Below are 21,698 nucleotides of genomic sequence, written 5' to 3'. Positions count from 1 at the left end.
GTCCGCCACATGTCATAAATAAGCAGTGCAGCTTGCTTGCATTCACCCTTCAGTCTCTTCAGCCCTCCACAAGCAATATGGCCTGTCCTTGCCCTGTTCCTCTTCTGCCTACATTCCATCGATGTCGATGTCGATGACGATGATGATGATGATGATGATGACGATGCTGATGCTGATGATGATGATACCCATTCCCATAAGGCGGCATCGCTGAACGGGAGTGAATTCAATTTAACGAGAAATTGCAACAATCATCGTCGCTCCTGGCTTCTGCGGACATTTGGTCAGTGGGACAAAAAACCCAGAAACAGAAACAAAAACACAGCAATAACAACAACAACAATAACAAGCCAACGTCCAGACAATGAACCGTCAAGGATTCGCGAGCAACAGGAGCCGTAATATCAACCAGAAAAACGTAGCGAAATGGTCGGGCAGAAAAATAAAATGTTGACCAAAAAAGAGAGAGAGAGAGAGAGGGAGAAAGAATGAAAAACTGAGGCAAAGACCAAAAAGTAGAACAAGCCAACAAAAAAAGGGATGCGGAAAAACGTTGACCATACCCAATAGCAACTGCAGCAGGACCAGAAGGCCGCGACGTATGCCAACAATGTAATTTTGACGCTTGATCTTGGCGCGCAAGCAAACTGGATTCAATGGCAGCTGGAAAACGGCAGCGAAAGAACGACAAAAAAGAAGAAACCAAAAAAAAAATGAAAAGGAAAGAAAAAATCCGCCCGCTTCGGGATAATGGACACTGAGGCATTCCTTCACTGACCACCAGCAAGACTACCTCACAATAAAAACAAAAACAAATAAAGTGTTACCAAACTGGGGAAAGGGAAACACACACACACACATATATCTGCCTTTGGGTGTGTGTGTTTGGTTGGGTGGGTGAACTTTTTTGTTGCTTGCACTTCACATGCGTTTTGCGTTTTTCCTTTCGCCGCGACTTTCTGCAATGTATTATTACTAGCCGCTGCCGCTTATCCCCGCTTCTTTAACCCCCATCGAGCTACTGGCCAAACCTCATAATATTTCATAGCTCTTGCAGATTGTTGACATTTTGCCTTCCACCAACCTCCCCGCCCTTAACTCCTTCTCGTGCATTGGTCACACTTGCTGTTGTTTTCGATTGTTGGCACAAAAGCCGCCAAAAAGCAACCAAAAACCGGCCAGAGCCAACAGTAGACCGACCCACGAACGAGTCTGACTGTCCACTGCAGTAGGCAAATAACAATGCGGCCGAATGGGGTTTTTAGTGGGTTGTGGACTTAGAGGGATGTGATAGCTTTCCATTTCCAATCCTCATCTGCATTTGGTTGCGCATTCGCCGGCAGGACAAACGGGAGACAAAAACAGGATGAAAGCGCATCTGCCGCATCATCACAGAATGTTGACGACGCGACACTACGTTTCATTTGGTTGGTTTTGTGAAATTGACTGTGATTCGAACTGTGGTCAAGGTTAAATAAAATAGTAGATAAAGTTGTTCACTAGTTTGTTGTTTGTTGTTTGAAAGTTTGTGATTTGTTGCTGTTGTCATTGTTGTTTCATTGCATTTGCTTTCATTCATTGATTATTCAGATTAATAGTATTCAAAAAAGTAGCAGATTGCTTCAAAATTCGTAGCAAATTCAAATCATATAATTCTCATCCAACCAGCTAATTTGAAATACGTAACAGACAGACAATTATCAGCCAAAAGAGAAAGTAATCCACGATCCACGTCCAATGCAATCCAAACTGATATGATCCAACAGTTCGATCGATCATGATGAATGCAGCCGTCTGTGTTGTGGTCACAGTGCCAACTGCCGAGGAGGAGCATCGTGTCTATAACAAATGCTGTCGCTGTGGCTGCTGCGGCTCCACTTACACTCGCAGTGAGTTCTGGAAAACGTACAGCAGAGACTTTTACAACAACGACATCAATAGTGATGATCATCTTGGCTCTTTGGAGCTTTGTGATCGCTGCTGGCGTCTAGCCCAAACTGCTAGAAGCGAAATTGAGCAACAACATCCGCCCAACAACGTGAGTGCCAAGTCACGTGCACTGCAACTAAACGAACTCAAAGAGGATACTCCCGTGGAGGTTCTGCTGCATTGCATTGCCGAGCAGTTAAGGCTGAAGGATGTCTTCTGGTCCCAGGATGTAGCAGGCAAACAATTGCAAGTGCGTTTCGAGCTACTGCAAGATGAGCGCTACGAACGACTCCTTTGCACCCTACAAGATTGGGGAGTAGGCGAAAGACCGGGCACGCATGTCTCTGCCATCCATTGCCTGGACACCAGGGCTAGCCACACTTCCAGCCAAAAGATGAGCGGTGGCCAACAGGGTGCGTTTCGCCAGGCGAAACTTCAAGGCCAAATGACTGGAGATAGAGGAGATCTACAGTATCGAGAGGAGGAGGAGGAAGTCGAGTGTCAACATGGCCAGGGATGGCAAAGTTTTATGGATTCAGTGCGTTGCCGGTTGAATGTGAATCAGGTGGTGCGTCAGGTGAGAAGGGATGCCACCTTGACTTTCGATTTTGTCGTCCTGCTAACGGCTGCTGCTCTCCTCTCCTGTGTGGGTCTGGTGGAGAATAGCTTTCTGTTTCTCTCGAGCAGTATGTTGATTTCCCCCCTAATGGGCCCCATTATTGCTGGCATCTTTGGCTCAGTGATTGGAGATCGGGACCTGCGCTGGCTGGGCATTAAGAACGAGCTAATTGGCATTGCCATTTCCGTGGTGATAGGCTTTATGTTTGGCGGAATTGTTTGCGGCTTTGGGCACTTCTTTGCCATTTCGGCTGGACTCACCGAGGAGATTGTCTCCCGCTGTGATACGCATTCCCTGGCGATTGGCATCTGCACGGCTCTGGCCTCGGGAGCAGCTGGGGCCATTGCTGTTCTCGGTGGCAATACTGGTTCGCTGGTGGGTGTGGCCATATCCGCCTCTCTTCTGCCGCCGGCCGTGAATGCTGGCCTTTTGTGGGCTCTCGCCTTGGGCACCCAGCTATTGCACTCGGATCACGAGATACTCCGTAGTCTGGCCCATCATAAGGAGTACTCGAAGCATCTGCATATCGAGCTATTTGTGTGTGCCGCTGTTAGCATGGGCCTGACCCTCTTGAATGTCGTCTGTGTGTGGCTTATGGGGGTGGTGGTGCTGCGGATTAAAGAGGTGGCGCCGGCGGTGCAGCGCAATCAGCAATTCTGGCGACATGACATACGTCTGGCTCGAGAAGTTGCCCTCCATGATCCGGCCTTGCAGGTGGCCATCGATCGCCTGCAGGATGAGCAAATTAGCCAACATAGCCAAATGGATGTGGAGGCGCCACGCTATCAGAACACTTGGTCCCCGGGCATGCACGACTCATCCTTGGATCATCTGGACAGCCAAGAGGCTGCAAGGGGAGCCAGCAAAGTAGATCCTAATGCCAATTATCATACAGTTCATGGATTCCAAGAATTCTGCATCACATTGCACCGAATGAACAAGGAGGGCTGTGCTAAGAAGGTCCCTGCATCGACGCATCCGAATGTACGGCATATCTTTGGTTCTATGGACGGGCTCAGTTCACGCCAACATCCGATGCCCATCTCAGGCGGCGCCACCGATGCGGATGCAAGCTCCTCACACAGTACAACGACAACGACCCCAACGGGGGACAGTGATTTTAGCAACTATCTCAGTCTGACGGATATCACTTCTCTGCGTAAACTTTGGCTCACTGCGTCGCAGACGCATCTTATCGATAAACCATTGCCCCGACAGGATGAATCGCATGTCGAAGTTGATACCAAATGCCATTGCCAGGGCGTGGTAGGCGAAAAGCCCATTGGTGTAGTGAGAAAATTCGATCAGCATCCACAAATGAGGCAACTGTCCGTATCCTTGACCACGCTCAATCAGCAGAGTCCAACCGAAATTTCGGAATTTGTGAAACGATGTCCCGGCCAGGTACTATTGCCTCTTCCCTCGGCTGACCATCTAACCACTGCAACTACTGCACCCAATCGACGCCTCCGAGTGGTGCCCCATAAGAACACCGAGCAGGAGCAGACCATACCGAAGCGCAATGAACGGGAGGAGGAGCTAGACGAATTCAATGTGTAGGAGCAAAGAGCATGGCAAACAGTGGGCTTCGTCTTTGATTACTTGGCGATCCAACAGTAGCCATTAGCGGGCATCAGGCAGAAGTCAGCAGTTAGCAGTTAGCAGACAGCAGACAGCAAACCAGCGATGTTCCGTCCATCTTGTTTGCCAAGCACTTCTAAAATGGCTGCCAGTTGCCGCCGCGAACTCTCCAAGGCATGAGCACAAAAAAAATGAAATACAATCGTTTGCTATCTCTTTTTCCCCCTCCCCAATTTGTCTGCCTGGCAGTAGTTTGTGTCTGTCGGTAATTCGCTTAAATTCAAGGAGAATGTCAAATAAATGAAGATCGAGTCGGCTTTTATTTAATTGCAAACTCAGCTTCTTTATTTGACCAAGTGGAAAAGAAAAACATTTAGCCAAGACATTTTACGTATAAAAAGGAATATTTCAACTGTGCGGCAAATGTTCATACATATATCAAGCGGATCGAGATTAATTCATAACTATTTGTTTTTTTTTTAAAGATACACTTGCTAAAATTTCGAGTTTACTGTCTACTGGCTACTTTTATATACATACATAGTAAAGAATGATTTTCAATACAATCTCCTTTTTAATAAAGAAAAAACTATTGTATGTATAACAGAAATGAAATACTTTAAATTCATTCTGAAAAGAAAGGAAATAGTCATATTTGAATCAGTTCTTCAAGACATGTTGCTACTAACTTGAATCTGCCCTGTTAGATTTTCGGAAACCATTAATGCACCCTGTATATGTGTAAAATCATTAAAGTTACTATTTTATGCCTATCTTATCTCTTTAACTATATTTTTGAGCCATTTTGGTGTTGGTAACATAAAAATATTGATGTTAACAGCTCTTTGCTTGGTCGTGTTAATATGGAAACGCAATTTGCAATTGAATTCACTTGCACCATATGCAGCACATTCAGAGCACATTTTGTTGCCAAATAAGTGTACAAACAAGACAGAGATAGAGATAAAGATAGAGAGAACGAGAGAGCGAGAGAGTGAGAAGGAGACAGACCGGAAAAGAGGCAGCCAAATGCAAAATTATGCGCCACATTTAAATGCAATTTGCATTTATTGCCATTAATTGAGTTCTCTATGCACAAATTCATGTACATACATACATACATATATATTCGCCTGCACAAAAAGGGTGTCCTTTTTAGAGGCATGAAATGAAATACATGTAACCAACTGCGACTAGTTACTAGTTACTTTAATTAAAGTCTGGTGTTTCTTATATTCTACAATTCTTTTTTTTTTCCCCCTCTTTTCCTAAAGGGGGGATCGTAAGAGGATCGTTGTGATCCTTTAATATCTCTTTTACTATATATTCGATTTACTCTTAATATATTCTTGTTTTGCATACCAAATTTGTTGAAATTGATAGAAACACCCATTCTAGATACACATACACATATATGAGTGTGTTCAGTGAATACCATTCAAATGAATAAAGTTGAATGAGCAGACAGCATTTGAAATAAACAAAACAAATGACAAATGGCAAACTAATGAAGTGAGTTCAAGTTGAAGTGTCGGCAAACTAGGCAAAAGCCGCTCAAATCCTTAGGCATTAGCATTGCAGCAAATTACAATTACAGTAGAGTAAACTCAAGAAATAAGTAGAAGGGATCAGAGCAGTTGGCAAAGACGATCAAGAAGACCTAAGGGCAATATTAAACCTTAAAGCAGAAACAAAAAAAAAAAAAAAAACAACAACCAAAATAAAGAAGCCTTAAAATATTCCAATTACTTAACACAAATGTTTGAGTAAGTAGCTCAGATTCGTCGTGAAGTGATGGGGGAATGGGGAAATAAAGGAATGTGTTAAATAAATAAGGTGCAAACACGCATCTCAAAACCGACCTGCCTTCCTTCTCGTTCCGTCTCTTTCCTGTTTTATTCTGTCTCGTTCTCATTTTGGTAACTTAAATGCCAAACAAAATCGCAATCACCTGACGTTATCCTTATCATTGTTATACTTAAGTTAACAGCAGCTTAAACAAGCATATTCACACACAAAGCTTACAGTAAGTAATCAAGCACATGCACACACACACACACACACACACACACAAGAGAGATGAAAAGAATATAAGGGAGACAGAGAGATATTCAACCATATACATAACATCTCTTGCCATTGCCTTTTATGACCACAGCAGGAAATGGGATTGAACGACAAAAATATTGCACAAAAATTCAGGCACATGGAAAATTAATGAATGAGAAAAGAAAGTTCCAACAAGTAAATTAAAAAGGAATTAAAATACACTTAAAAATGATACAAAATTGAAATCCAAACAAAATGTTTTTGCCACGAAAACCTTAAAGGAAAACCCCTTAAACCCCTCATAGAATGAAATCTCTTTTTCTCCATCTCTCTCTCTCTCTCTCTCTCACTCTCTCTCTGTGTGTGTGCTATGACACTTACAAAGAATAAGTGTCAGAATAAGCGCAAAATAAGAGATAAAAGTTAAAGTTTTCCACTTGTTTTCCACTTGTTTTTATATCCCTAGTCTCCAACTAAGTAGTTAGGACCAATTAGGCGTTACTTTAAAGAAAGGACCTTCTTCAAATCTTTGGTCTATGGATCCCATGGTGTATTGCATTTCTTTCTCTTCACTACTCTCACATCATTATCCTTTTGCCTTGTCCCCCAAGCCAGCTCTCATTTGCAGTAGGGTGGTGATGGTGTTGTTGGAGTGGCGGGGGAGGGGGGGTAGAGCATTTGGTGCCTCGGCTTTTAGCCACGCTCATTTTGTGGCAGGCGCAAATCCCCATAATCAGAAAGCTTTTGCACTTTATTTGTGTTAGTTTCAATTATATAAACAACCAGCAAGCAGCAGCAGCAAGAAGAAGAACCAATTACCGCTTGATTTAGCACACGCATACAAATGCAAACAAAGCTATACACATACACACACACACACACATACGCTTGACAAACTTATTGAGATTCATTGAGCAGATTGTTGAAGAAGGCTTCAGCTTTTGGGATGAGTGGAACACTACAGAAGCGGGAAGAAGAGTCTGAGGGTTAGGCAATGGCTAAGGCTTCAACTGGTAAATACAAACACAAGTAAATTATGTATGTATGTGTGCGTGTGTGTGTGTGTGTTAGTGTGTGCATGGTATATATCAATCTATATGTAGAAATATAGGATATATATGTATGTATATTCTTGTTGTTTACTTTGCATAAAAGCTCAGACATTGAAAACTGAAACTAAAATACTGCACAACATATTCTCAAGGCTCGAGACTTTTGTGCTATGTCGTGTCTGTGTGTATTGCATGGTATTAGGAGCTGTTTCATTTATATTTTATGCACACACACACACACACACACACACACACAGGACAAATAGAATAGACAGAGAGAAAGAGAGAGACAGAGATAAAAGCATACACTTAAATGTATATACACATATATGTGTATGCACTTCTGCTTAATAGTTAAATAAACAGAAAATTTCCTTTTCAAACCATCTGCCTTTTAAGCCTTTTTCAACTTCTACCTCTACTCACTCACATACACTCAACACACACAATCACACACATGCTGAGAAATCCAATTTTCAATATTTTAGATTTCTATAAATGTCCATTTTCCTTTGAATTTTGTCGTCGTCGTGGGTTAGTTTCACATTAACAACAATCAATCGAAACCCCTAAAAGTAGGCCAACATTTTTGACCTTCCAATAGTTGCTGCTTACAGCCCATAGATGGCTAATATTATTTTGCATGACTATAGCTCACCTTAACTTGACTTCAACAATATCAGATTTTTTAATTAACTATTTCGATTTTCCTCCCCCCTCTCAATATTAAAATATATATATATATTGATTTCTCTTAAATGACAATTCCTGCCAATTTCTTGGTTGTCATTCAGTTAAAGTCTAAATAAATTGGCTATTAAAATGTCAAACATTGTCATTCAACTGTCAATGTTTAAATGAAATATTAAATTACAAAATCATTGCAACTATCTGCTGGAAGAGCATTTTACTTTGATGTAAGTTTTTAAAATTAAACAATAAATCCAATTAACATTTGACTGAAATATTTAAAGACTCCTCAAATAATCGATATTAGAGTTGCAAAATGAACGTTATAAAAAGGTTTGCCATCAAAGATACAGAAGCAGAGCAGCAGAGTAGACAGACAGACTTTGACAAGAACTCGACATATTTTTGAGTTGTGCATATTCTTAAAATGCAAACAAATGGCAAAGAGACAGTCGGACAGATCGAGGGAACGCGCCGACAGTTAGGCAGTCAGACAGAACAGAACAGAACAGGCTGAAGCAGTGCGTTATTTGTATTCAGTTTTTAAAAATTCTCTCAGCTGTTGCAATCAGCGCCTAATGCAGCTCGTTAGGCAAACACACACACACCCAAAACTCACTGGCTCTGCCCCTGTCCCTGGCCCTGCCCTTGCCCCATTCAAAACGTGTGTAGCACTTTTGTGCCACCACATTGAGTCCCCCTCGAATGCTCTTCATCTCTTCACTTGTATTTTATTCGCCATGTTAACATGCCGTCTGCATATGTTTACCCAAAAGAAAATTTCTGGAAAAAGCAAAAAAAAAAGAAATGTTAAATTTTCCTAATGGCATTTTTTTTTTTTTTTTGCTTTCCTCTTACCATCTCACTGTGTGTGTTTGTGTGTGTGTGTCTGTGTGTGTGTCTGCGGTACTTTTATTGGGAACAGAAGGCGACACCTACAACGAAAACGAGAGCAGAGACGGTTGCCTACAGGCAAATGTGACAGATACTTTTGGCATATTATGTTAGCATATGTCTGACTGACTGTCTATCTGTCTTTCTGTTTGTGCTCTGCCTGGCTCTGCTCTGCTCTCCTTTTCCTTATGGTTGGCAGCAGCTTCCTGTCGCTGATTTTGTTTCCATGACTGGCGAATGAAATCGTCAGGTTTGGCAGCTGTCGTTTCCATCCATTGCAAAGAAAGCGGAAAAACTCAACTCAACTAACTCACTCAAAAAAAAAAAAAAAAACACAAACCTCCTCCTCCCCCTCGTCGTTCGACGCCCGCCTCTTTCCTGGTCTCTATGAGATAGTTGAAACTCACATTTTCCTGTCGATTTTTGCCAAAAATTTTATTGGGATTTTCCCCTCACACTCTTGAGCGAAATTTCGCGCCTCCTTCAATTGATTTGTTTCGGACCTTTCCTGCAAAGGTCTCTACAAAAGTCAACAACAATTCTGTTGCAGTTGCAAGAGTATCACAAGTAAAATTCATCATTTTCCCACGCTCAACTTAAACTCAGTTTCATTTTGAAATGCAATTGGGCTTACGATGATCGTGATGAAGGGCATGGTATACTGAAAATACTGAAAAAATAAAGGGGATAGCGAGAGAGACGAGGAGAATTTGAAAAACCTTAAACTAAAACTGACAAATATACTTAGCCTCAAGTGGTCGGCCAATGGCAATGGCAATGGCATCACGCCCGCTCTATTACAGTTGAATGAGTTTGCTATTTGCAAACTGCCAAGTGTCCTCCTTCTGCTCCAGCACCCACTATCCCTCTCCACTATTTCTCCGCCCCGCCCCCCTTTATCCTCATAAATGCAACCCCATTTTGGTAAGTTTTGCCAGCACAAGCGTCCAACTTAATCCCGCATAATCGCACCAATTCATACTTAGAAACTTACCACAAAGCCTGGCACAAACGACAATTTCTCATTCCAGAAAATGGCTTGGGGGGGGGAATGGAAGAGCATGAAGTTCAGTCCAGGAGTAGAGACACAGAGGGGGGGTTGGCAGAGTTGGAAGACAAACCTTCCACAAAACTGTGGCCAGGCTATTAAATCATACGAAGAGGCACAGACAAGTTAAAGGGGAAACTAAGAACTCAGAGGGAAGAATTGTGGAAAGTTCTCCTCACTATTTTAGTTGTATGCAGAATAAGGATATGAAAGGTTCAAATTCCACTCATTAAACATTTCATTTTTTAAACAATTATTGGTTGAGTTTGATTTTGCAAGATAGGTCAATTTTGTAGGTCATTGAAACAGGGAAAAACAGTTCTTAAACATATCAGAAAGTTGTAGTAGTTGTTTCTTTGTTTCATCTTTATTTGTGTTTGTTTGCGTTTTTTTTTTTTCTTAGAACTTTGGTAGTTGGTAAATTTTTAATTCGACAAAAACGGAAAAATGTTGTTGTTTAAGAAGCTTGTAGTAGTTTTTTTTTGTTTTTTTAGAAGTAGTAGACAAAGGATTTCTATAACTATTTACATGCATTAGAAATAAGTTTACAATTAATCTATTTGCGAAAGTTTCCTTCTTACTTTCTTACAATTTCTTTCGTTCTCGTTTGCTTTTAAATATATTTTGAAACTTAAATGCTAAAATGGGGAAAATAGAAAATTATCATTTAGATAGATATACACATACATTATTTGTTTTTATATTATATTACCCATTTACGATCGATATATATACACAGGGTCGGTTGCCGAATGGCCATGTGGCGGGAGAGGGGGTGGCAGGGGGTAAATAGAAGACACACAGTTACAACAGAATGCTTTAACATTTCACATATACATTTACAATTAAAAAAAAAAAGAAGAAATACTAATTTCTTTATGTATATTTGTTTTGATTAAATTGAGTTCTATAACTAAATTTTTTATCTGTAAATAATCACAATTAAATATTGCTAAAGTAACAGCAACAGCAGCAAAAACTAAAAACTATTGTAAAAAAAAAAAAACCTACAGAACACTTTGCATATAAAATTAAATCAACAACTTAAAATTGCAACAAAAAAAAAAAAAAGAAATTATAATAATAATAAATGTTTTGAAGAATTAAAGGAAAAAATTCTATGGTAATTTAAATTAAACTATAAAGTTAATAAAGAGCGAGAGAGATAGAGAGAGGGACAACATCATAAGTAAGACAAAAAGTTGTTGTTGTGTTGTTGTTGTTGTTGTTGTTGTTGATAAATGCTATGTACAAAGGAAATACAATAATTAACATTAATATTAGAAATTTTGGCATAAAATATATAATTTAAAACGTTGTGTGCATAAGTTTTGCTCTAGCTAATCTCAATTCAAGTGAGATTAACTAAGAACCACAATATTTTTCGCTCAATAGATTCAAATTAGTGCAAATTTGCGGCTATCTCACCAGTTGAGGGGGCACGAAATGTGCTAAAAAAGCGCAAGAGTAGCGAACGATCCTCGCCATGACGATCGACTTGACGATCAAGTCGCCAACCGATGTTTGGCAACCACCAGAATGGTGTATAACCATCGCTGGAGGAGATGTTGCTGCTGCTGATGGGTGTTGCTGCAGCAGCAACTGTTGCTACTGTTGCTGCTTTGCTTGTTGATTCATATTCATTATTTACTCTAATTATTTTACTATTTTTATTGCTACGATTTGTATTAATACTTAATTGTGTTGCTGTTGTTGTTGTTGTTGTTGTTGTTGTTGTTGCTGCTGTTGGTGTTGTTGTTGCGCTGCTGCTACTACTACTGCTGCTGTCAGCATTATTGCTAATGGTTGCTGCTGTCTCAGTTGCCATTTCCATTTCCGTTTCTATGAATGTTGAGCTTTCTGTTGTGCTAGTTGTTGTGCCTGTTGTTTCTGTTGAGCTTTCTATAATTGTTGCTGTGGTGATTCTTGTTGTTGCTGCTGCTGTTGACTGTTGTGGCTGGTGACGCTTTTTGCTTTTAACCAACTCATTGATGATGCGCAATTCTTCAGCCAGATTTATTTCGCTTGTTTTATCATTCTCATCATCATCATCATCATCATCGTGTTGGCTGGCAATTGTATTTGTCATTATATTGTTGTTGTGGTTGTTATTGCTGTTGCCAGTCTTCACCTCCGCCTCGTTTTCAGGCAATATGCTGCTGGCACTGGTGGCACTGTTGCTGGCAGCAACATCTTCAAAATGCTGATAATGAAACCGGTCAGTAGCAACAGCTTCAGTTGTTGTCGTTGTCGCCGTCGCTGTTGCTGTTGCTGTTGCTGTTGCTGCTGATGTTGTTTGTGTCAACTGAACCGGTTGCACTTTCGATTTTATCAAGACAAGATGATTTTCAGGTTCATCCATTGTTGTAGGCGTTGTCTCAGTTGTCTCCTCCGCCTCCACTTCAGTTTCGGTTTCGGTTTCTGTCGCCATCTCCCTTTCCGTCTCTGTCTGCGTCTCCATCTCCTTTTCCGTTTTGGTTTCCCCTTCATCCTCCTGTGTGGTAGTTACCATATCTGTTGTAGTCTCCTCCCCCAACTCCTCTGCTGTCAACAATGGCGCCACACGACGATGATTGCTATAGGGCGCTGGCAGCATTTCAATGTTGCTGCGGCCGGTGCTGGCCGGCAAAAAGGCGTCGACCTTGAGCAATTGAGCCAGATCCGCCTCGGTCTGTAAAGGAGTGGAACTTGAACTTAAATTTGCATCCGTCTCTGCATCCGCATCTGGACTCAAAGAACTTGTCACCAACTGAACACTCTGAGCCTCTGGCTCAATATTCGTGCTTGTTGTCCGATGTCCTGCGGGCACAACAATTGCCTCAATGCTGCTAATGTCAATGTCGCGCAATGTTGTTGTTGTGCTTGATATGACATTATTACTGGACGCGGCCTGTAATAGATCATCACCTTGGGCAATTGCATTGTTAATACCTTCCGCTTGCCGTGGGGTAGTTGCTACCGAAGCAGTGGGCGTGGCTTGTTCAATAAATGTTGCTGCTGTTGTTGTTGCCGTCGCATTGCCATTAATTGTAGCAGTTGCATTCATTTCGGGTGGCAGCATCAACATATCATCCAGGGATTCCTGTTCAGTTGTATCCGTGCCCGTTCCCGTTCCCGTTGGAAATTTCTTCTCAAATAGATTAAATTTAAGTGGTGCATCCTCACTGGGCAATGCTTGATCTTCACCGCCAGTGGTTTGCATTAAAGGTTGTTGCTGCGGTGCATCGTAAAGCAATTCATCACTAAATTCATCCTCATCGCCATAATCATAGTCTGTGATTATCACCGGCGAACCGCCATTACCTGGTCCTCCAACACCACCGCCGCCGGCCAATATCAATTCCTGTTTGAGGACATCTTCCGGATCAATGTTGGTCTGCGGTATGCAACGCTCATTATACAATTTATGTCCCGGCGGACAACGGCGGAAGGGCAATGTGAATATGGATTTCGCTGTCACTTTCTTTTCGGGCGTTTTTTGATCCTTGGGCAAATCGAGCCACTCCTGCCAAGCCAAACGCTGAGCATTACCCTCCAAGGGTCGCGATGTGATGGGCAGACAGTGGGCCAAACTTTGTACAGCGGCCAAAGTAAATAGCAAACGCCATAGCCATCGGCGTCCAGCTATGGTATGCGATGTGGATGTGGATGTGGATGATGCCATCATGGATATGGCCAATCCTGGATTCCTGTTGGATACTAACGCTGCTGGTGGCTATCAGCTGGCTGCAATCAGATGAGCAAAAGAATAGAAAATGAATTAGTATGACTGGCATAAAGTTGCGGCCAAAATGCCACCCAATGTGTAAAGTCAGCCCCCACTCCCACTCCCACTCCCACTCCCACTCCTACTCCCCCGCCCTCCCGTCACCCTTTCCCAGTCCGGTGGCTAAGTATACAATGCGCTTTGTGCTGCTGCTGCTGTTGGCCCTTTGTTACCATTGCCGTTTGCTGTTGTTGGTTGGTTGTAGCGAACAATACCGGTTCTCATCTCTGCTGTTGCTGTTTCTGTTTTTGTTCGATTCAATTCTGTTCTGTTCTCTGCCCCATGGGCCCCACACACAGTCAAAAGGGGCCCGGCACAGTGGGAGGAATGTGTTTTAAACTATGAAAACTTTTCAAATGAAATGTCTAGCGATTGAGATTCAAGTAAGTTCAGTTAATAAGAGGATTATAAAAATATATTAATGTGTTTTGTGTGTGTGTGTGTGTGTGTGTGTATTGTTAATGGGCTTACACACATTTATGGCCTAGCAATTGCCACTGTTCACACACAGTTCAAGTGGTGGCAACTGTTGCTGTTGTTCCTGATGTTTCTGATGCTGCTGCTGCTGCTGTCGTCGGCGTCACTCAAAGATTGTGAACTTGGGCATCATTTTAATGGTGATATCAAAGACACACTCACCCATACAAGCAGTGTGATATGTGTGTGTGTGTGTGTGAGTGTGGATGTATCTCACATCAGTCATCGGTGTTGTCATAATCAACAGCAGCAGCAACTGCATCAACTTGTTGCTGCACTTTGCTTTTCAAAGACAGACAGAGGCACGCACAAATGTTTATTTATATAGACACATACATATACATATACATATAGGAGACACATAAAGAGAAAGAGCGTGAGATAGAGTGAAAAAAGGAGCAGGGAGGGCTGAGAGAGAGAGGGAGAGAGATACAATGATGTGTATGTAGGTTATCTGCGGGTTCTTAGAATTTATGAGTTCAAGTGTGGCACATGGCGACCGCCGCGACTTTTTGTAACTGTTGCACTCGAGTTTATGGTTTGTTGTTGTTGCTGCTGCTGCTGCTGCTATTATTATTATTATTATTATTACTGCTGCTGCTGCTGTTGTTGTCATTATTACTTGTTAATAGCTCTTTGGTGAGTGAGAAGGTCTGCGAGCGACCGTATCGGTCATAAAAACTGTCCACAACAACTGCCCCTTCCCTCCTTTGCTTCATATGAATTCTATCTCATTCTATCCCACGCCTGTGTACCGATCCGAAAAAGCCTATCTACCCTACCCTACCGTACCCTACCCTACCCTCCATATGTAGCATGTGAATGTCAAGTACCTCCTCTACAGGCCGACTGGCCAAGTTGAAGTTTGTGTCTCCTCTGGCTTGATAAGGTTAATGTCATAACTGTATTAAACAAACAGAGAACAAGAACAATGACTTTGACACCCGCATTCCCAAACACACACACACACACACACACACACACAAATCCAAAACACAAACAACTTGTTTGACGGTTCAAAAGGGAAGTTGATTTAAACAATTAACCAAAAAAAGAAAGGGTGGAAGTTGCAACTAAATCGGTAAAGTAACTATTTAAAATCTGACTAAACAGAGTACCAAGCTAAATTGATTTCAACTCTTTGTGTTGCAATGTTTCCAATTTTTGAGAGACAGAAAAACTAATTTAATTATGGCTTAACAGGTGTTCTCATGTTGATGACATCGATCTAAATTCATATGGCCATCAATTTTGAAATATACATCCTATTGGATCATCTCTCGCATTTTCTTGCTTCGATTTACTAATCTATATTTATGAAGCCACGCCTTGATTTCAACCAATATCCAACGCCCACAAAAAACACACACACAGGACACTGACATTTGTATTTGTGTATGTGTGTGTGTGTGTGTGTGTGTGTGTCTGCTGGCTGTCACTGGAAATCAACTGTTATTTCATCATACCCATCTCATGTTTAGTGGTCAGTCACGAACTGGAAAGGACTTTCTACTATTCTAACATCAATCTCATTCTGTATCTCTTCCTCAACCATCCTCTCTTTCTCTCTCTCTCTCTCTCTCACTCTTTGCCTTTCTATCTCTATCTGTTCATCTGTCAGTAGTGTATTTATTTTCTGTCTCTTTTTTTTTTGGTAGCCCCAAAATTGAAATCAACTTCACACGTCGCAAATTTTTAATTAAAAACCAGCAACTGATGTCAATTTGGGGTTGGGGTTGGAGTTGAAGTTGGAATCGGTGTTGGCATTGGTCTTCGTGTTCATGTCCTTTTTTTGCCGGGTGTTTTTTTGTGGCTCTGTCTCCTCTAGGACAACATTTGATGCCTTTTTACGCGATTGTTTGTGTGTTATGTGCTTCGTGTGTGTGTGTGTGTGTTTCGTGTGTGTGTGTGTTGTGATGTTTATACATAATTCCGGAAACCCACATTGACATCTTACTAATACATGGCATAACGTAACAAGATAACGCCAGAATTTCTCTCTCTATCTCTGTGTGTGTGTGTGTGTGTGTGTGTGTGTGTGTGTGTGTGTGTGTGGGTGTTGGGGGCAAACACGTATCTAGCTGGCTCTCTGATTCGTGCTTGCACGTATTCAATTCAATTCAATGATTCAATCCCAAATCCTTGTATGCTGAATAACATGCACCCCCTCAAACCGCCCCTTCCCCCTTTACCCGCTCCCATCACCGTGTCCTCTTCAATGCGAGTGCGTGTCCTCTTATTCATGTGCCATTGGCGTTTTCTGTCGCTTTTTTCTCCTCTTTCCATTCATCTTGTTTGTTGTTTGCTGCGTCGCGTAGCTTTTCTCAATTCACTTGCATTCGCATTGCCCCAACCCCCAAACCTCCCCCCCCCCCTTAAACATGTCCCATTGGTCCTAGCTTATTAGAGTCTCGACTGTTGGCCTCTTTCATAAACCCACAAAAAACACATATTCATTTCTCAATCCTCTCTAATTCCACTCTCTACTCTTTCTCTTTTCAGAGTAAATCTTTTATTCTTGGACATTTGGAGAAGAAGGTATGTACATAGATATATGAATAAACAGACAATAATTTCATATTTTATTTCAAATTTGCTTTTAAGTCGAATTAAAAGCAATGGCCATTTGCTTTAATTGAATCAGTTAACTAAAGAAATGAATATTCAACAAGAACCTTGGCAAAATCCGTTTAAGTAAAGTTCAATAGGCAAACTAAAATTATAAATATTCAAATCGAACAATGTCAATTAAAAAGTATAAAGAATTAGCTAAATGCAATTATTGGCAAGTTTTGTCTGGTAATAAAGATATATAGAAAGAGAGAGAGACGCAACAATCATCAGGCTTTTAAAAGATTTCCACGAAATGCATTGGACATACTTGAACACATGTGCAATGCATATACATATATGTTCTTGGAGAATCAGTATCAGCTGACAGTTGTTTTGCTTGTTCCCAGAGAACAATAGATAGAGGATCCCTGAAGAGATGAATGGTAATAGCCAATTTGCAGTTGCATTTTGTATTACATCATCATCATCATCATCACCATTTTGTGATCTCATGTTATACACTCTTGCTGCTTGTTCGCCTCGTGCACCACACAAAGTAGTCCAAAGTAGTCCAATTAGTAGACAAGTGACTTTGTAACTCTTCGTTTTGTATCATTATCCGTTTGTGAGTGAGTGTGTATCTGTGTGTGTGTGTGTGTGTGTGTTTTTTTGTCCATTAGAATGGGTTATTATGCATTCAGCGACAACGGCAACAACAGAAAAAAAAAAAAACCACAACCACAGAGACTAAAGTGGACTGGAATGGACTTTAGTGATCAGTGAGGGAGATGGAGTAAGAGAGAGAGAGAGATAGCAGACCAGACCAGACTAGACTAGACCAGACTATGTCAATGTCTGGCCAAAAGAATTATACAATTTCAAGAGCTATAAACCGAACAAGATACAAATGTATATGAAGCTTGTTTTGGTTTTGCTTTTCTCTCTCTATCTCTCTCTCTCTCTCTCTCTCTCGCAGCCCGTTTGCCTACGCACGTGGATTATTGTGGCTAAAGATAGTTACTACCAACTGACCGACTAACTGACCAACTGACTAACCAACTGCTGTCAACCAGTTTCTTCATTTTTTTTGTTGTTGCTTCTCCCTCATATTGTTGAGGAGGCTTTTAAAATTGAAAATGCAAAAAAAAAAAAAAACAAAAAAAACTTTAAACTGAAATAAAATACCCAAAGAGAAAGACATGGAGAGGAGAGAAAAGACAAAAAGGGAGGCCGAAAGAAGGCACAGAAGAAGTGGCAGTTAAGGCGCAACAAGTAGCCAAACAACGACAACATGCAAAACGGCATTAACAACTTGGTCTTGGCAACGGCAACGGCAACAGCAAGAAACACTATCAAGTAGTTCGAAGTGCTTTGGAGTAGTTCAGCAGGCAACTGGAGCGCAATTTACACCGCTTTTTGTTGCTTGAGTGCGGTTAAATTTTGTGTTTCTGTTTCTGTTTTGTCGTTTTGTCGTTTTGCTGTCGACTGTCATTTAGTTGTTTAACTGCTTTACCTTAGCCAAAAGAAAACAATCACTCAACGTGCTGGTGGCATAAACTTGGCTAAGCTGCCAAAAGGTGGCCTAAGCCCAACCAATCAACCAAGTCGCCAGTCAGCCATTCGAACCGTCTGACCGGACCAAACAAACGGACGTGTGTATCGCACATAACTAAGGCAAAGGCAATGGGCAATGGGCAAAGTAGTCGCACTTGAAAACCGTTATACTTAATGGTAACTGTAAATATATATACACCGCACATGACGGATCAACTGAGACTCAATCTTCGTTTCAGTCTACAACTTGGTCTCAGTTTTTTTTTTTTTTTGGGGGGGACTTTTATGTTCGCGGCATTTTAAGTGAAAATAAAAAAATAAAATAAAATACAAAAATTTAAATGCCAACTGCATTTAATTAGTATGAATATATGTTTATCATTATTTAAGAATTCTGAGATCATCAATTCATTTAACATCATCATCTAATCAATTCAATTGTACACTGTAAGAAAAATCATCAAGTCAAACTAAACAAATAACTAAATGATTATATTTATCATTAAATAATATCAACACCCTGACTTACTAAGGATCAATTTCGATTTAAATAGTAGCAGCTTAATCTATTACCTTTAAAGACTCAATTTATACTGAGTTCTAAGTTCTGATCCTTGTGATAGTCTTTAAGCCAAAACAAGATGACCAACTCGAGTTGAAGAATTAGAGATTTCAAGGCAACAGGATTCAATTATCTACTAATCATCACAAGGATCATTTCAATGACTTTGCCATGCCGCAAGGTAAACTAAAATCAAAAGATATTTTTCTAATCAATTGTTGACTTTACTTTCAATCATTCAATATTTGTAAGGCAAAACAATCAAATTGATGGGTTTCATTTGCCCTTTGAATTCTCCTAAGCAAATATGGTTAGGAGACAGCACTTTTAAATTGAGTAAACAAATTGTTTGGAAATTCTTTTTCGTTGAAATATTCTCGATGGATTGATTGAGAACGAGATTCAGTATTTTCTTACTCTGTATGGGAAATAATTTGCACATAATTGAATTATATACATATACACAAAAATATATATGTACATGCATATATAGAAGATGAAAATGCATTTATATATGTATACCTATTTCTATATACTATATAGACAAATTAAATGAGCATCTATCTATCTGTCTGAAGTTTACTGACATCATCGGTCCGGTCCAGCTCTGGGCAATTTCGCAAGAGACACACAATCAATGTTGTTTGTTTGAAACGAAATGGTCTGAACCGATCCGATCCGATCCCCATACCATACCATTCTCCGATCTTATCCCATCAAATTCAATCTCTGCCCCCTTCTGATAAGTGCAAATTGCAGTGCATTTAAATCAAATGATGTAAATTGAATATTTGAGCTCATTGGTCTGGTCTGGTCTGATCTGATCTGGTCTGGTATGGTCTACGTGCCCGCCGTTGGTGAGTGCAATGAAGCACTTGACTATGAAATATACATATATTTCGAATATTTATGGGGTTTTTGTGTTTTTTTTTTTTTGTTTCGTTTTTGGGGGGGAAAATTGATTTCTAAACAAAAACAAGACGCGATAGGGAGACAGAGAGAGAAGGACAAGGCAGGGCAGTGCCCAGAAATGAGCAGCACAGGGCCAGACACGGCGTGAGAAACGCAATTAGTTTTCCAATTATTACCAATTTAGGCGGGCCAGCACCTGCTGGGTTTCGATCTCAACCAAATGGGGAATAATCCATTCACAGTTGCCAAACCGCAGACAGATGGACAGACCGTCCGTCGACCGGGGACCGGAGACCGGAGACCGGAGACCGCTGGACAGATTGCTGCGAAAGCGAAAATGAAAACGGCCAACAACAACATCAACAACAATCACAAAGAAAGAAAGAATGAAACAAACAAGAATCAACCAAAAAGGCGAAAGCAAACGATCTGCAAAATGCAGTTCCAAATGTTTTGCTTCTTTTTATTCCCCTGGTTTACTTTGTTGTTTGATTTTTTGTTTTTGGGGCCATCGACAGTTGAATATTGTTTATGACACCCGCCAGTGGTGTTTGGCGAGTGGATCAGTGGTGAGTGGGTGGGTGGTTGGATGGTTTGATTGAATGAATGAGTGGGTGCGGCAGAATTGGACTCTCGCTTACGCCGACGCGTGCCGAATTCATAAAAACGCCATTCGAATCGGTTTACATTAATCAACAAACCAAAGAAACCAAACCAAGCCATGAAATTTGAGCAAAACATTGTTGTAAAAGGGAGCGAGGGAAAGGGGAAAGAAAAGACTTCCAATAACAACAATTAAAAATTTCACAACTTGGCAAATACTTGATGAAATATGTATAAACATATATGTCATATTTTTGCACAAATTTTGCTTCAGAAAAAAATGATTTTTGTTGTGAATTTCAAATATTATTATTACAAATTCTGATTCTAAATCATTAAGTTCGATAATTTGTTGGATTAAGACGAAATGATATCAACTCACGTTCAATTATGACATTTTGATTCTTTTCTTTTTAAACCTTAAACCTCTCAGGACCGAATTAAAATGGAACCACACAAAATGTTTATAAAATGTTATAGTCCTGAAAGGGTTTATGAAACTAATTTGCATTATTTTAGATTTAGCCTGGGAATTTTTACTCTTTTCTAAAAAATGTATTAGCTTCAAAGATGGTTAAGACTAAATTGACCAACTATGTATATGTAGTCTCTTAGTCTCTAAAAAGGGGAATATGAAAAGAAGTTCTCCATTTGCTGATCACTTCAGTTTGCATTGCTTTCAGGGCATTCATCTTATAAGAATTTGTTTTTGAGAAAAAAAATAATATTTCCCCTGTTTGTGCTGTTTCATGAATTTCTGTTCTAATTTGATTCCCTTAACCATTTAACATATTTCAAATTTCACAAAAGACTGAGTGAGTCATTTTCCGAGATTTTCCCTTTGCTTTGACTACTCCCTCTGTCACTCCTCCTCCTCCTCCTCCTCTTCCTCTTCCTTCTAGATTTCATTCCCTAAAATATGCATATATATCTATGTAAGTATATATGTATATATATGTAGATTCAGTCAGCTATTAGCATAAGTAGCGATTAGGTTTTGTGTGGGGCTAATTTGTTGTGTCAGTGGTTAAGTCTGATATATGTTTGTGTGAGTGTAGCGTGTCGTGGAAATAGGATTTGAAGACTTTTTTTTTTTTTCTTGGTTCTTTCCAATTTTCCGAATCTTAGATATATTTTCATATGCCTCTTGGCCGAGTTCTTTTGCTGTTCTTGCAAATGTCTCTTGTATAATTTAGTTGGAAAACTTTAGTACAAGAAAAAGGGGAAAATTAAAGAAAACACCTTTCCATCACACACACACACACACACACACACCTACACACATACAGAATGATCATTGTGTATAGCAAAGTTGGTTATATTTACCAAACACTTGTAGCGTTTTGCTTACAATTATTATATGAAGTCTTGTTGATGTTGTTGCTGAAGATGATGATGATAAAACACTA

At 40.4% G+C, this 21,698-nt stretch overlaps 2 protein-coding genes across 2 annotated transcripts in view; one reads left to right on the top strand and one right to left on the bottom strand.

Annotated features, from left to right (window-relative positions):
• Positions 1 to 1,571: 1,571 nt before the first annotated feature.
• LOC6641210 lies at positions 1,572 to 4,902 on the top strand. The gene has a single exon (XM_023175287.2). The coding sequence runs from the start codon at positions 1,778 to 1,780 to the stop codon at positions 4,106 to 4,108; it is 2,331 nt and encodes a 776-aa protein (XP_023031055.1). The 5' UTR covers positions 1,572 to 1,777; the 3' UTR covers positions 4,109 to 4,902.
• Positions 4,903 to 10,991: 6,089 nt separating this feature from the next.
• LOC6641209 (protein folded gastrulation) overlaps positions 10,992 to 21,698 on the bottom strand; it is a 28,135-nt gene continuing 17,428 nt past the window's right edge. The window contains exon 3 of the mRNA XM_023175288.2: positions 10,992 to 13,588. Within this exon, the coding sequence (XP_023031056.1) occupies positions 11,265 to 13,529 (2,265 nt within the window). The 5' untranslated portion in view covers positions 13,530 to 13,588 and the 3' untranslated portion in view covers positions 10,992 to 11,264. The remainder of the gene's footprint in view (positions 13,589 to 21,698) is intronic.

The sequence above is a fragment of the Drosophila willistoni genome (genome assembly GCF_018902025.1).
Source record: "Drosophila willistoni isolate 14030-0811.24 chromosome XL unlocalized genomic scaffold, UCI_dwil_1.1 Seg141, whole genome shotgun sequence".
NCBI lineage: Eukaryota > Metazoa > Arthropoda > Insecta > Diptera > Drosophilidae > Drosophila > Drosophila willistoni.
This window is presented reverse-complemented; position numbering and strand designations above follow the sequence as displayed.

What these genes read in the sequence shown, in the direction of transcription:
- LOC6641210 (XM_023175287.2), top strand. Translation starts at nt 1,778, where the DNA reads ATGATGAATGCAGCCGTCTGTGTTGTGGTCACAGTGCCAACTGCCGAG.